Source organism: Rattus rattus, chromosome 2 (genome assembly GCF_011064425.1).
Source record: "Rattus rattus isolate New Zealand chromosome 2, Rrattus_CSIRO_v1, whole genome shotgun sequence".
Classification (NCBI taxonomy): domain Eukaryota; kingdom Metazoa; phylum Chordata; class Mammalia; order Rodentia; family Muridae; genus Rattus; species Rattus rattus.
The window spans coordinates 91089062-91105922 of record NC_046155.1 but is presented as its reverse complement, the minus strand read 5'-3'; the positions used below and the strand labels follow the sequence as shown (position 1 = coordinate 91105922).

General features: G+C 39.8%; 1 protein-coding gene across 1 annotated transcript in view; it reads right to left on the bottom strand.

The window, feature by feature from the left end:
- The window catches only part of Sbf2 (SET binding factor 2), a 311159-nt gene that overhangs the window by 41542 nt on the left and 252756 nt on the right, over positions 1 to 16861 (bottom strand). Inside the window, 4 exon segments of the mRNA XM_032892912.1 lie at positions 1092 to 1288; positions 5346 to 5544; positions 14542 to 14687; positions 15780 to 15955. Coding sequence (XP_032748803.1) covers positions 1092 to 1288; positions 5346 to 5544; positions 14542 to 14687; positions 15780 to 15955 — 718 coding nt within the window.

Here is a 16861-nt window from a genome sequence, read left to right as displayed (position 1 = left end):
AAATTCCTATCATATAAATCGGAACACAGTGGAATAACTTTCCTACTGGACCAGAATATGCAAATGCTCCTGAGCTCACAGGCTTTCTGCCCTTAGACTTGTGCTCCTTTATAAACACTCTGGCTAGGAAGAACTTCCCAAAACAGAACGTGGTAAAATCAACTTCCTTTAATTGCAACAATGCAGAAAAGTCAACCCAGACAAATACAGCACTGTGCATGATGCCCTCAGTCAAGCAAATTTAAGGGAGCACAGTGGTCAACTATCAGGAGGGAAGTGGACGAAAATAGAGATCTCAAAAACCACATGGCTCTTCTACCTTCTTGACCAAAGACTTTGATTCTAAAGAAGAAAGAATGCTACTCCTAAAATCATATCTAATACTATGTTGGGCCAAAGTTTAACCGGAAACTATGAAAACAGTCACCAAACTATAGCTCAAGACATTACTACTTTGGTTATGGTACTCAAAATTACCTCCAGGACAAGGGACAATATCACTTCCTATTTCCCTAGTTTCCAAAAAGTTTTTTGTGTGAAACCTCTTGAAAGCTGCATTCTGGTCAAGTTTACTGTTGCTGCTTGTGCCTCATGCCACACAAGACAAAATCCCTTTCAACCTCTGCAGCTGTTAAATATATCTGGATTACTTGTCAGAAAAAGGAGCGAAGCTTGGTACAATCTAGTTCCCAACAATGGATATTCTGGTGTGCCAGAGTGAAAGCAGCCTAGACATAAAGACTTTATTAAACTAGTATCAAAATCCAAAGAGAAGATGAGCTGTGGTAGGTAAGACAGCAGAGCAATGTGGTGTCCCACATGCCAGCAGTTGTCTTCACTTAAGTCCAGCCTTGTGTACTCTGCAAGTGGACAGTGAGAAAGTATGGGGAGGGGCGGCTGGAGCCCAGGTTTTATTCTCTTTAATTCTGGGAAGACTCTGTCTCTCTGGTCTCACTATGGTATTCAGACTCCTGGGATCAAGTGGTCCTGCCTCAGCTTCCCAAGGAACTGAGTCCACAGGTCTGGACCACTGTGCCTGGCTGAGGTTTGGGAATTCCCCTGTGTGAGCTGTGCAGCATAGAAGAGCTTACCGGCCTGAGGGGAGTTCTGTGATTTGAACAGACCAACAACTCCCTTCCCATGGAATCCTCCAGATCGGAGGAGCAGAGTACCACTTCTTGAGTTCTTCCAACATACGACGGGCAGGCGATTGTGTCGATAGCAGCGGGCTACTCTTGGTAAACTACTGTCTTGTACAGCTTGAGGTATGACTAAAAGGCCAGGATAGCTTCAGGAATGGCAGAGGGAATAAGAGTGATTGGGGAGGAGAAGAGTAAGAAACATGGGGAGAGAGATAATGTAAAAGAGTAAATGGCATAACATCACTGTGATTTTTAAACATGCAGGTTGAGATATATCATAAATTTTGGAAGTTCATTTAAATTCTTTCTTTTTTGAGGTAGTGTCTTATCATGTTCCCTGTTTGGCCTGGAACTCGCCATACAAATGAAGCAGGCCTTAAACTTACAGAGACCCACCTGCCTCTACTAGGATTGCTAGGATCAGTCTGTGTTATAAGAACATGTCAAACTGTCAACACCTCACAGCAACGACAACAGAGAACAAAGCTGCCCAATACTACCTGAGAAGTAAAAAGATTAAAAATCAAAACCAAATGGTTTGGTATGACAACAACATGTGTAAATGTCAAAACAAGTTTAACCATTTCATTAACACCATATAATGATGTTTATTTATCTATTTACAGTCAAGGGCTTACTAAGTAACCCTGGCTGGCCTGGAATTTGATGGAGACCAGGTTGTCTTTGAACTCACAGAGACCCACTTGCCTCTGCCTCCCAAAGATTGGGATTAAATATATGTACAGCCAAGTTTATGTTATAAGAATTTTTAATTTAAAAACCCTTACAATTAATTCTCAGAGAATTTCATATAACATGTCTTAATATTTATGTATTTATCTTTGAAGACTGGCTCTCAGAGTTCAGGATGGGATGCTGGGAGAGTGAGAGCACCTACTTTGTAAGTAAAAGACAACAATTTGTTTTATTTGAAGACTCACACTCAAGAGGTTTCACAATTTAACTCTTTGACTACTAATCCAGCATGCTTTTTGATGATTTTTTTACTATCATGGTAAAATGTTTGACATGAAGTTTACCATATTATATATTTTAAGCTCACAGATAACTGGTATTAAGTACACTAAGGCTGCACACCTACCACCCAGCTCCTCCTCCTCCCTATTCTTGCTCATCTCCCTCTCACCAAACAGCTCCTGCTTTCAGGTGCTCCCATTACCTTCTCCTTTCCCCACCTACCTCCATCTTTTAGACTCCTCTCTCCTCACAGAGTACATTTGATCTCATGTAGCATTTACTTAAATGTAGATTCTACATATCAGTGAAAATGTGGTATTTGTATTTACAACTCTAACCTATTTTGCCTAATATAATGTTCACCAGTTCCATCTACTTTCCTACAAGTGATATTATTTTCATTTTTGTAGCTGAATAAAATTCCACTGTGAAGATAGCACATTCTCTTTATTCATGTGTAATGGGCATCTAGGCTGGCTCCACATTTTGGTATTGTAAACAGCGCTGCAATAATCATAGACATGTGAGTATGTGTGTGGTAGGCTGACTTAGATTCCCTCAGGTTTACTCTCATGTACAGCTAGATCATATGGAAATTCTACTTTAGTATTTTGAGGAACCCCCATTCTGATTTCCATAGTGATCACATCGGCTTACATTCTCAACAGCAGAATAAAAGGTTCCATCCCATAATCCCCACCACTTCTTGCTACTTATTGTCTTGCCAAAATATATCATTGTTACTAGGGGCAGAAGTGGGATCTTAGTGCACTGATTTACACTTTTCTAAGGACTAAGGATTAACATTTTTTCATATATTTACTAGACACTTATAGTTCTTCTTTTGGGATCAGTCTGTCCAAAAATTTGCTCATTTACTGAATTGCTGGGGGATGGTTTTGTGTACTGTGTATTCAGACAACTGGTTGTAGCCCAGACACTGGCATGGTCAAGCATCTCTGGTCTTTATGTCATGTAAATATTATTTTTCATAATCTCTGCTTGGTAATAAAGAGCTGATCAGCCTACAGCTGGGCAGAAATGATAGGGTGAGACTTCTGATCCCAGTCAGGGGTCCCAAGGGAGCCTAGATGTAGAGAAGAACACAAGGAGAAGAAGGGTGGAGAAACCACATGGAGAGACCAGGAGTGTTAAGGCCTAGATGGAATGGTAAAGCCTAGGTAAAATGTTATGGCCTAGGAAACTGTTACCTGGCTAGCCTGCCATTTTGTGCTGTTACTAATATTATAAGGACTCTCTCATATGTTGTTTCTGCTGTTACTAGGAAAGTTTTTCATGGCCAAATTGATTGCATATTCTGCTATGTTCTGTGCCCTTAGAAACCAGTCACTACAGAAGTCAGTAGAACTGCTTTGTTACAGTTAGCCACAATAAGCTTGAACCCGAACTAACCACCCAGAAGCACTTTCTGCACCTGTGTATGAGCTTTTATGGAATTCGGCTTTTTAAGCTGCTCCTGGATGGGTCCCAACAAAAGAGAGACACCTACATCTATTTACAGTAAAGATTTCCATTTGAGTAGGGGTGGAGCAAAGTCTAAGTTCCCAAGAACTCCCTGGGAATTGACATCCCACTTGGCAGAAAGAGCCATGTGTATGTGTAACTGACATTCTGGTTGGCAAGTCAAGACATGAAAGTTAGACAAGTCCCCTGCCACAGCTGAACAAAGACATGTTCCTAAGGAAATCCCTCATCCCTAAATCCTGATTGGTGGAATAATGTGGCACAGTTGTTTATAATCTCAGGCCTAAAATGCCCTGTAGGATTTTAACTTAATGTCACAGTCAGCTCCTAAATCTGTCCTGTGGCCATCAGTCTTTGGCATTCAATAAAGCATTCCTATTAGATTGAGATTGGTGTTTGAGTGGCTTGTGAGATGACTTCCAGACCCCAACAAGGAGACCCCACCATGAAAGGTCAATGAAAAAGCGGCCATGAAGACACACACAGAACGGAAAGAACCAGGGCAAGAGCAGATGATGAGTAACAGGGCATTTAACTGGGTAGCAGAAGCCTCGTTGGGTTAGAACAGCTCAGTCTGCCCAGCTATCAGTGCTTGCAGCTCGTGAATGAAAATCTAAGGGCTATGTGCCTGTCTCTATTCAGGAGTAAAGTGCGCAGGGGTGTGGAGAAACACCCTGCAGTTACTTGGGACCAAAAAGGATGTAGAAATTATGGATGATTTTTGTGTTTAATTTTTTCCTGTCTAGTCATTTTCTTATGATTATTAAAATCTCTTGCTATCATTTTAACTTCACCTTATCCCTCCTTTTTTCCTTTTTTTTTTTTTGAGATATATTTTCACTGTAGCCCATGTAGTCCCTGAATTTGAGAGATTGTCTTGTTTCAGCATCTAGAGTGCTGTCATTGTAGGTGTGAACAGTGCCTCTGGTTCTTTTCTGCTCTCTTACTGCTAGCCCTAATGTGGAGGAGCTATAATTTATTGTTTACACTGTGGGATTTCTGTCTCAAGAAATCCTCTATCTCAAGATCTTGAAAAAAAAATTGGTATTTTCAAGACAGGATTTCTCTGGGTGGCCTGGCTCTTCTAGTACTTATTCTATAGACCAGGCTGGCCTCAAACTCAAGAGATCTGCCTGCCCATGCCTCCTGATATTAAAAGTGTATGTCACTACCACCTAGCCATTCTCTAATTTTTAGAGAAGTTTTATTTTAAAAACATTTTCTATGTAAGTCTATAAATCAATGGGAATTGCAGTTTTGATGTATAAACTAGGGGTCAAGATTAATTTTCCTCATATATATGTACCTTCAGGACTGTTTATTAAAAAACAAAACAAAACTTCCATCCACTGCTTTTCTCTAAAATCAAATGTCCACATGCTATGCTCTGCACTATTTCTTCTTTTTCTCAGTAGTTTGCTTGTGCTACTTCAAGACTATTTTAATTGATCTCTCTCTCTGGACAGTGCTTATTGTTTTAAAAAGTTTATCTTCCATCTGTCTGGGACAAACTACACAATGAAAGGTAAATAAGGAGATGCAGAGAGAGGGCAGGCAGTGTCCCTTGGTGTAGCAGAGGTCTACTTGTTCTGAGAATGACAAGGGAGTGCCATCTCCTATTGCACAAACCTATCTCTTAAGTTGACATTTACACATCTCCAGAATCATGTTTCTGGAATACTTTAAAGGTTCCAACAGGAAATAAAGAAAGGTCTCTTTCTGAAGCCCCCTGACACTTACCTCCGGCACAGCGAATATAGCCTGTTGGAGGCAGTGACTCGGAAATACTCTGGTTTTGAACGGGAGGAGCTGCCACTTATGGTTCCCAAACCTAACCGCTGATAATCTCTGAAACATGCCTTTTCCACCAACTGTTCCATTGTAGATTTCTCTGAGGCCTTCAGAGTTGTACTTGTGGGGAGTTCACAATCATCTGAAACTGACAGATAGAAATAGGTTTTGTCAAAATGATCAGCTCAAAATAAAAAAAACCTCAGGACGACGATGACGATGATGACAACTTCTTTTTGGGGACACGGTCTCACTATATAGCTTGGGTTGCCCTGGAACTTGATACGTAGATCATATCTTGGAATTCATAGAGATATACCTGCCTCTACCTCCCTAATGCTGATATTCTCAAGGCATACAACTCTATACCTGGCTCAAAACTTCCTTTTGAATGACTTTATGTTAGGGTTATCAGGACTCAACTAAAAAAAAAAAAACAACAAAAAACAAACAAACAAACAAACAAACAAACAGGGAAGTAATATCATTTAAATAACTTCTAAGAACAAAGTTAGACATTGTAGGTACATTCCTAAAACCCCAGCATTTGGCAGGTAAAGGCAGGAATACTGAGAAGTTCCAGGCCAGTCTGATCTACAGAGTGAGTTCTAGGACAGCCTGGAATGCATCCTAGGACCCCATTTCTAAAAGAAACAGAACAAACTAAAGATAATGTCATTTTAAATTCATTAGCCACATTTTTCTGTTTCAGTCAAGCCTGTCATTGATACTAAAGTATAACAATCTGGATATAGGACAGAGTACAGGACAGATACTAAAGTACAGTAATTTGTATAACACAGAACATAATCTGTTAGTAAAATTATCTTTAGTAAGATCACTATATAAACTAATCATCCAAGATTTTGTACTACTTTTAAAATAATATATTCATATTGAAACTTCTAGGTTAACTAGAAGCATAGTAGCAGGGAAGGTATGAAAAGTTAAAACTTGGTTCCTGGAACCCTTTCAGCAGAGGATGTAATGTCTATGGAAAACTCTGTCACCACATTGTAACCATAGGTTCAGAGTCCTCTACAATTTAAATGTGAAAGAATTTATTCAATAACTAAGCTCTTTAGAGAGGATTTTTTAAAAGAACATTCCTCATGGATACTGTATGTAAACACATCAAAAATATATGTTAAAAATGTCCTAATTTTCTATTTATTTTTAATGTGAGAAAGATTAAATCAAACTTTCAAAGGTCTTAGAAATGTATTAAGATTACTAACAGGCAAGAAAAAATATGTCTCTCTTGGATTAGGTAATGGTGTCACATGTCTTTAAACATTTGAGGCAGACAGTTCTCTCTGAGTTTGAGGCTAGCCTGGTCTACACAGTGAGTTCCAGGACAGCCAGGGGTACATAGGGAGAATCTATCTCAAAAACAAAAAGGTATGGCTTTCAATATCTAATCATATCCCCCCCTTACCCCTCCCTGTTGCCTCTCCCATCCATATCCTTCCTTCCCTTTGACCCCCATGATTACTTTCTGCTGGGGGGAGAGGGGGAGAAGGAGGGGCAGGAAACAGGACTGAAGCCCTAAGGGCCAGCAGAAAGAATGAAAACAGGCAACCTGTGGAAGTAGGAGTTAGGGGGACCCTATAGAATACACCAGAGCCCTGGGAGCTGAGAGATACTCAGGACTCAGAGGGAGGAACCTTAGATGAAATGCCCAATAGTGGGGAGTGGGAACTTGTAGAGCCCTCCTCCAGTAGATAAACAAGGCATCAAGTAGAGAGAAGGGGTTGACATCCCACCATCAAAAACACTGACCCAGAATTGTTCCTGTCTAAAAGAAAGGTGGGGACAAAAATGGAGAGGAGCCTGAGGGAAAGGAGATCTGGTGACAAGCCCAAATTTGGATCCAGCTTAAGGGGAGGTCCCTATTCCTGATGCTATGAGGTAATTACAGATAGGAATGGTTGCCCTCTGAGAGGCCCAACAAGCAGCTGAAAGAGTCAGATACAGATATTTCCACCCAACCATGGATAGAAGTCAGCGACCCTTATGGTTGAATTAGGGAAAAGCTGAAAGAGGAGAGCAATCCCATAGAAGACCAGCAGTCTCAACTGACCTGGACCCCTGCGATCTCTCAGACATTGAGCCACCAACCAGGCAGCATACCCCAGCTGATATGAGGCCCCTGACACACACACAGCAGAGGGCTGTCTGGTCTGGTCCCAGTGAGAGAAGATGCACCTAACCCTTGAGAGACCTGAGGCCCCAGGGAGTGGGGAGGTGTGGTGGGGTGGGAGTGGGAACATCCTCTTGGAGACGGGGAGGAGGTATGGGATGGGAGAACAGACAAGACGGTGGACTGGGAGAGGGATAACGACTGGACTGTAAAAAGATTAAAGACTAGAAAAAGAAAAATATATGGTTATCTCCAAAACCAACCAACAAAAAAACCCCAAAAAACCAAACAACAACAACAAAACCCACAAACAAAAAAACTGCAAACAAGGCAAATGAGCTCATTATGGTGGCACACGCCTGTAATCCTACTACTTTGGAAGTGGAGGCAGGAAGATCCTGTGTATGAAGCTAGCCTGGGCATAGTGAACCGATGTCTCAAAAACAAGACAAAATAAATCAAGATGATAAAAAACCATAACAAGTATTTCTAAAACCATGAGACTTGGTGTTCCATCTTTAGAATTCACAGTGCAGCACATTCAGGTGTCAGTTTCATGTTGGCCTTTGAGTTCTAGAGGAGCAAAGAACGTTATGTAACTCAGTCTTTTGGTGGAGTAATTATTATGGTTTGGCTTTTAGTCTACATCTGCACCCAGAGCTAAGGCTATCTCATAGCCCTCCAGACCCAAAACCTGCCTGGAGGTAGCTGGTCTCCTAGGAGCGCTCTGACTCCTAAGATCACAGGCTCACAGGCTCAAAGGAGGAACAAGCTCCAGTCAGAGACAGCAAGACCAGCTAACATCAGAGATAATCAGATAGCAAGGGGCAAGCACAAAGACCTAAGCAACAGAAACCAAGACTACTTGACATCATCAGAACCTAGTTCTCCCACCATAGCAAGAACTGGATACTCCAACACACCAGAAAAGCAAGGTTTGGATTTAAAATCACATCTCATGATGATGATAGAGGACTTTAAGAAGGACATAAACAACCCCCTTAAAGAAATACAGGAGAACACAGGTAAACAAGTAGAAGCCCTTAAAGAGGAAATACAAAAATCCCTTAAAGAGTTACAGGGAAACACAACCAAACAGGTGAAGGAATTGAACAAAACCATCCAAGATCTAAAAATGAAAATTGAAACAATAAAGAAATCACAAAGAGAGACAACCCTGGAGATAGAAAACCTAGGGAAGAGATCAGGAATCACATATGCAAGCATCACCAACAGAATACAAGAGGTTGAAGAGAGAATCTCAAGGGCAGAAGATGCCATAGAAAACATCGACACAACAGTCAAAGAAAATGCAAACACAAAATGCTCCTAACACAAAACATCCAGGAAGTCCAGGACACAATGAGAAGACCAAACCTATGGATAATAGGCATAGAAGAGAGCAAAGATTTGCAACTTAAAGGGCCACTAAATATATTCAATGAAATTATAGAAGAAAACTTCCCTAACCTAAAGAGATACCCATGAACATACAAGAAGCCTACAGAACTCCAAGTAGATTGGACCAGAAAAGAAATTCCTCCTGTCTCATAATAGTTAAAACACCAAATGCACAAAACAAACAAAGAGTATTAAAAGCTGTAAGGGGAAAAGGTCAGGGGTTGGGATTTAGCTCAGTGGTAGCGCTTGCCTAGCAAGCGCAAGGCCCTGGGTTAGGTCCCCAGCTCCGGAAAAAAAAAAAAAAAAAAAGGTCAAGTAACATATAAAGGCAGACCTATCAGAATTACACCAGACTTCTAACCAGAGACTATGAAAGCCAGAAGATCCTGGGCAGATGTCATACAGACCCTAAGAGAACACAAATGCCACCCCAAGTTACTATAGCCAGCAAAGCTCTCAATTAACACAGATGGAGAAACCGAGATATTCCATGACAAAACCAAATTTACAAAATATCTTCACACAAATCCAGCCTTACAGAGGTTAACAGATGGAAAACTCCAACACAAGGAGGGAAACTATACCCTAGGAAAAGCAAGAAAGTAATCTTGCAACAAACCCAAAAAGAAGATACCCACACAAACATAATTCCACCTCTAACAAAAAAAAAAAAATAACAGGAAACAATAATGACTATCCCTTAATATCTCTTATCATCAATGGACTCAATTTCCCCTATAAATAAACATAAACTAACTGATTGGATATTTAAACAGGACCCAGCATTTTACTGCATATAGGAAATGCACTTTAGTGACAAAGACAGACACTACCTCAGAGTAAAAGACTGCAAAAAAAATTCCAAGCAAATAATTGCAAGAAAAAAGATGGAGTAGTCATTCTAATATCGAATAAAATCAACTTTCAACCAAAAGTTATCAAAAAAGATAAGGAAGGACAATTCAAACCTGTCAAAAGAAAAATCTACCAAGATGAACTCTCAATTCTGAAATCTATGCTTCAAGTGCAAGGGCACCCACATTCATAGAAGAAACTTTACTAAAACTCAAAGAACACATTGCACCTCACACAATAATAGTGGGAGACTGCCACACCCACTCTAGCCAGAGCAATTAGACAACAAAAAGAGGTCAAAGGGATACAAGTTGAAAAGGAAGAAATCAGGGGTTGGGATTTAGCTCAGTGGTAGAGCGCCTTTTTCAGAAGCATAAAGGCCTGGGTTGGTCCCCAGCTCGGAAAAAAAAAAAAAAAAAAAAAAAAAGGAAGAAATCAAATTTGCAGATAGTATACTTAAGTGACTTGAAAAATCCCACCAGAGAACTACTAAGCCTGATAAACAACTTCAGCAAAGTGGTTGAATATAAAATTAACTCAAACAAATCAGTAGCCTTACTCAACTCAAAGGATAAACAAGCTGAGAAAGAAATTAGGGTAACAACACCCTTCACAATAGTCACAAATAATATAAAATACCTTGGTGTGACTCTAACCAAGCAAGTGAAAGATCTGTATGACAAGAACTTCATGTCTCTGAAGAATGAAATTGAAGTCTCAGAAGATGGAAAGACCTCCCATGCTCATGGACTGGCAGGATTAATATAGTAAAAATGGTCATCTTGTCAAAAGCAATCTACAGATTCAATGCAATCCCTATCAAAATTCCAACTCAATTTTTCATAAAATTAGAAAAAACAATGTGCAAATTCATTTGGAATAAGACAAAACCAAGGATTGCGAAAACTATTCTCAACAATAAAAGAATTTCTGAGGGAATCACCATCCCTGACCTCAAGCTGTATTACAGAGCAATCATGATAAAAACTGCATAGTATTGTGACTAGAATTGAAGACTCAGAAATGAACCCACACACCTATGGTCACTTGTTCTTTGACAAGGTAGCTAAAAACATCCAATGGGAAAAAAGACAGCATTTTCAATAAATGGTGCTGGTTCAACTGGAGGTCAGCATGTAGAAGAATGCAAATTGATCCATTCTTATCTTCTTATACAAAGCTTGAGTCCGAGTGAATCAAAACCTTCACATAAAACCAAATACACTGAAACTAATAGAAGAGAAAGTGGGGGAAGATCCTCGAACACATGGGCACTGGGGAAAATTTCCTGAACAAAACATCAATGGCTTATGCTCTAAGATCAAGAATCGACAAATGGGATCTCACAAAACTACAAAGCTTCTGTAAGGCAAAGGATACTGTCAATAGGACAGAACAGCAATCAACAGATTGGGAAAAGATCTTTACCAATCCTGCATCTGATAGAGGGCTAATATCTAATATATACAAAAAACTCAAGAAGTTAGACTCCAGAGAACCAAATAATCCAATTAAAAAAATGGGGTACAGGGGTTTGGGGATTTGGCTCAGTGGTAGAGCGCTTGCCTAGGAGCGCAAGGTCCTGGGTTCGGGTCCCCAGCCCCTAAAAAAAAAAAAAAAAAAAAAAAAAAAAAAAAAAAAAAAAAAAAAAAAAAAAAAAAAAAAAAAAAAAAAAAAAAAAAAAAAAAAAAAAAAAAAAAAAAAAAAAAAAAAAATGGGGGTACAGAGCTAAACAAAGAATTTTCAACTGAGGAATATCAAATGGCCCAAGAAGCACTTAAAGAAATGTTGAACATCCTTAGTCAGCAGGGAAATGCAAATCAAAACAACCCTGAGATTCCGCCTCACACCAGTCAGAATGGCTAAGATTGAAAACTCAGGTGACAACAAATGCTGGTGATGATGTGGAAAAAGAGGAACACTCCTCCATCATTGGTGGGATTGCAAGCTGGTGCAACCACTCTGGAAATCAGTCTGGCAGTTCCTCAGAAAATTGGTCATTGAACTACCTGAGAACTCAGCTATACCTCTCCTGGGCATATACCCAAAAGATGCTTAAACATATAACATTCTCTACTATGGTCATAGCAGCATTATTTATAATAGTCAGAAGCTGGAAAGAACCCAGATAGATGCCCTTCAACAGAGGAATGGATACAGAAAATGTGGTACATCTACACAATGAAGTACTACTCAGCTATTAAAAACAATGACTACATGAAATTTTCAGGCAAACGGATGGAACAAGAAAATATTATCCTGAGTGAGGTAACCCAATCAGAAAAGAACATACATTGTATGCACTCACTGATAAGTGGATATTAGCCCAAAAGCTTGGAATAACCAAGAAACAATTAACAGACCATATGAAGCTCAAGAAGAAGGAAGACCAAAATGTGGATGCCTCAGTCCTTTGTAGAAGGGGGAACAAAATACTCATGGGGTGAAATACAGGGAGAAAGAGTGGAGCAGAGACTGAAGGAAAGGTCATCCAGAGACTGCCCCACCTGTGGATCCATCCCATATGCAGCCACCAAACCCAGTCATTATTGCTGATTCCAAAAAGTGTTTGCTGGCAGGAGCCAGATATGGGTGTGTCCTGAGAGGCTCTGCTGGAGCCTTACCAATACAGATGAGGATGCTTGCAGCTAAACATCCGACTGAGCATAGGGACCCCAATGGAGGAGTTAGAGAAAGGACTGAAGGAGCTGAAGGGTTTGCAACCCCATAGGAAGAACAACAATATCAACCAACCAGACTCCACTAGAGCCTGCAGGGACAAAACCACCAACCAAAGAGTATACATGGAGGGACCCATGGCAGAGGATGTGTTACCACACATGTATTTGTAGCAGAGGATGGCATTGTCAGGCATCAATAGGAGGAAAAGCCCTTGGTCCTGTGAAAGCTCGTTTCCCCAATGTAGGGGAAAGCCTGGGTGTTGAGGTGGGGTAGGTGGTGGGAGTGGGAGCATCCTCACAGAAGCAGAGGGAGGGAGGATTCGAGAGGGAGGAAAGTGGATTACATATGAAATGTAAATACATAAAATATCCAGTAAAAAAATTATTATGGCTTGATTTTTAGAGGAAGAGCCTTCCTATGGTTTCCAAGCTGGCCTTGAATTTATGAGCTGATGTGATCCTATTGCTTTAGTTCTTCAGTAGCTGAGACTATAAGCATAAACTATCCTGCACAGTTATGGACTGCTGTTTTGGTTTGTTTGTTCCATGAAATAATTTGAACTAGAACAGTCAATAATGATTGGTAGCAATGTTTTATATATGATTTTGAGTGGGTGAGAATTCCAATAAATGCTAATTTTAGCAGTGGAATAACAGATCTTCTTATTGCCCACAGGAGTAAGCCTATACACATTCCTTCTTATACGTATGCATGCATGCATGCACACACACACACACCCCCACACACAAACATATAACACACACACATATACACACACACACTCACATATACACACACACACAAACACACACGCATATACACACACACACTCACATATACACACACACACGCACACACACACACACTCACATATACACACACACACAAACACACACGCATATACACACACACACTCACATATACACACACACACGCACACACACACACACGCACGCACACAAACACACATATACACACACACATAAAATCTTACAGGTTTTTAAATCCTAGCAAACTGGATGAATATTTTTTACACAAAATTCTCACTAAAAATGAGGTTTCTTTTAAAACATTCTTACAGGTACCATTTGTATAATTACTCGTGAGGGAATCTAAGATCTTCAGATAGAAAAAGTATATTATTTCCCTTACCATTAGATCATTTTAAATGTATTATTATATCCACAGCATACACAATATTTAGTTAAAAGTTGGAAAGAAAAAAATTATCCAACATGATATCTTGTTGTCTTCTATTTTCCCAAGCTGAGAAATATCTTGGCTAACTATATATTTTTATAAAATAATGTTTTAGTTCTTTTCCTTGTTACCTAAGAATTTCTTCATCCTAGGTTTCCTTAATCGTCAATGTGGAACATTCAGCATCCTTTTTTTTCCCTCTGTTTTTGAGACAGGGTTTCTCTGTGTAACCCTGGCTGTCCTGGAACTAGCTCTGTGGAGTAGGCTGGCCTCAACATCACAGAGATCTGCCTTATACCCTCATTCTTATTTTACACAGAGGTTTTCCTTCTTTCTCCATTTAGTAAGACCCAGACAAAGGTGGACTTAGTCAAGGAGCAGGGCAAGGTAACACAATCAGCCTGGGGGTAACTCAGTTGCTACAGTGGCTGCATGCAGCCCTACAGGGACAGGAGTGGTAGCACATACCTCTGTGATCTAAGCACTTAGGAGGTAAAGAGAAGAGGATGAGAGACGCATCCTCAGATACGTGATGAGTTTAAGGCAATACTTGAGACCCTGCCTTTTAAAAAAAAGTCAACCAAGGTCCTATCCAAACAAGAGAATATTAGTAAAAATTTATCTTACCAGTTCTGAGAAACTGTTGAGTTTACACACAAGTACAACTTAGTCTTTTGTTATTCATGTTAGGTATGGTTTCACACACTTTAATTTAAGCACTTGGGAGGTGGAGGAAAATGCATTTCTGAGTTTAAGGCCAGTTAGGGTTACACAGTGAGACCCTGTCTCAAGAAAGAAAGAAAAGAGAAAGAAATAAGGAAAGAAATAAGAAAATTGAATTATGAAAAAATAGTCCTCACATACCAGAAATATCATCTTCTTCATTCCACCCTGGACGATTTACCCTCTCTTCCACAATTGTTCCTGTTCTCTTCTTTAATAAATACTGCCTCCCAATTGTCATTTTTCCTGCCTTCTTGGCACCTTTCACAATTGTTTTTGAGAAAGTTCTAGAAGTCATAGAAGCAAAGAGAAAATCAATTTAATATAAGGGCACCACTAATATTTTTGACATCTCTATTACTCATACCACATCCTTATGTGTAATACAACTGCAGTGCATATTTTTGTTAAGTTTCTTCTTCATAGCATTTTCCACATTGTGGAGAATTACTTTCCTATAAATGTCACTGCCATCAGGATACTCTTTCAGGCAAAAAAGTGCAAGAACTTAAAGTCCAACAGAAACTATTGATCACTCAAATATCCTTCCCACCCCAACCTGAGACAGAGTCTCCAACATAGCCCGGCTGTCCTGGAATTTGCTATATAAACCAGTCTTGTCCTGAACTCACAGAAATCCGCCTGCCTCTGCCTTTTGAGTGCTGAGATTAAAGAGTGCACCATCACACCCAGCTGAACAGTCAAATATTAAACTCCTGGGTTTATTTTTTGGCATTCCCAAGCCTATTCTGCTGTCCACACCATTGCCTCTACTATGGTCCCATAAATCACATTAGCAAGTTTTCAGTCTAGCACTGAAAGTTCCCCTTTTCTTTCAACTCAAATTTTCCCTGAGGTCATATGACGATAATGGTTGGCAACACTTATTTTTCAAAAGTTTTAGGTATGTATGTGTGCATAATGTCTTGTCTCTAATTAGCTATAAACCTGTTTAAGCATAGAAAAAAGAATAATTTTTTTAAAAGGAGAAAATAACAACTCAAAATATTTGAAAATCCTTTTGAGAATCAGTTTTAACTAATGAGACAATAAGATATAAATCAGGAGTTCAAAATGGCTCAGTGCAGAAAAAGGTGCTTGATACTAATGACCTAAATTTAATCCCTGGGACCAGATGGTGAAAGGAGAGAACTGAGTCTTACAAGGTGTCCTTTGGCCTCCACACGAGTGGCATGTGTGCACGTGCCTACACACACAAATACACACACACACACACACACACACACACACACACACACACACACACACACACACACACACACACACACGGTATGAGAAAAGCCATCATTACTAAAAGGTTACTTCCTTTCAGTGGGCTACGGGAGGGATGAAAATAAGAGACCCATCATTCCTCTTACCGGAAGGAGGTGTTCTTTTCCTTCTGCTTGGGTAAAATGATTTGTGGGGTAGTTTGTCCAGCAGCAAAAGCGAAGGTGCTGAAAATGGACTGAGGGTAACGGAACTTCATTAGCTGTTTCTTAAAGATGTCTACCACTTCTGGGCTGACTTCTTCATCAAATGCTACTTTAATCAACTAGAAATAAAAGAGATGGGCCTATTAGAAGCATTAAGGTTTCTTGACAACTTTTACTCACATCGCTGAGAACAACAAAAACAAATAAGCAACCAAAGAAAGTGAACAGAAAAATAACAATATTCAATAAAAACATTAGTAACAATACTATAACTTTAGAAGTTAGAGGATTTTGGAAGTTGTAGAGACTTTGGATAATATGAAATACAATTTTAAAATTTTAAAAGAAAAAAGTGTGACTAGTCAGATGGCTTAGCAGGTAAAGGTGTTTGTAACCCAAGTTTGATTTCTAGAACCTATGTAAAGGTGGGCAAAGAGAAATGACTCCATAAAGTCATAATAAAATTTACAATGAAAAAAAAATGAGGCTCAGAAAAATTTATTTGCAATAGATTGTCAACTAGCAAAAAAAAAAAAAAGGTCATTTTTTTGAAGTTGGATTTCTGTAAAACTACCCTTTCTATAATGAGATAGGGAATGAACTGAGAGTGGGTGACATGGGAAAAGTATCTTTCCTATTTCCCAACTCGTAGGTCTAAGAAGGAGTGTAGCCTAATAGAGTTCCTTCTTAACCAGAGATACAGACAAGCCTAGAATAGCAGAGTCCCTTTCACAGTGTAGACAGGTAATATTTAAGTGTAGAATCCTTCAGCGGCTGGAACAGTAAGAAAATCCCTAGTAGTTACGGCTGTGAGAAGGTTCCTTCTAAGGCAGCAGCTGCTGTGTGAGAGAGCACAGGAAGCACAGCTCCTGAGGCCAGCCTGGTCTACACAGGAGGGGAGGCCACTGCACAAAGAAGAGAGAGGCAAGCCTTGAGCTTCTTGGGAGTCTGAGAAGTCAGCAAGGAACAACGGCTAGGGAAACCAAACTACTATGGACAGGAACTCTGAGAAAGAACAATGGAGG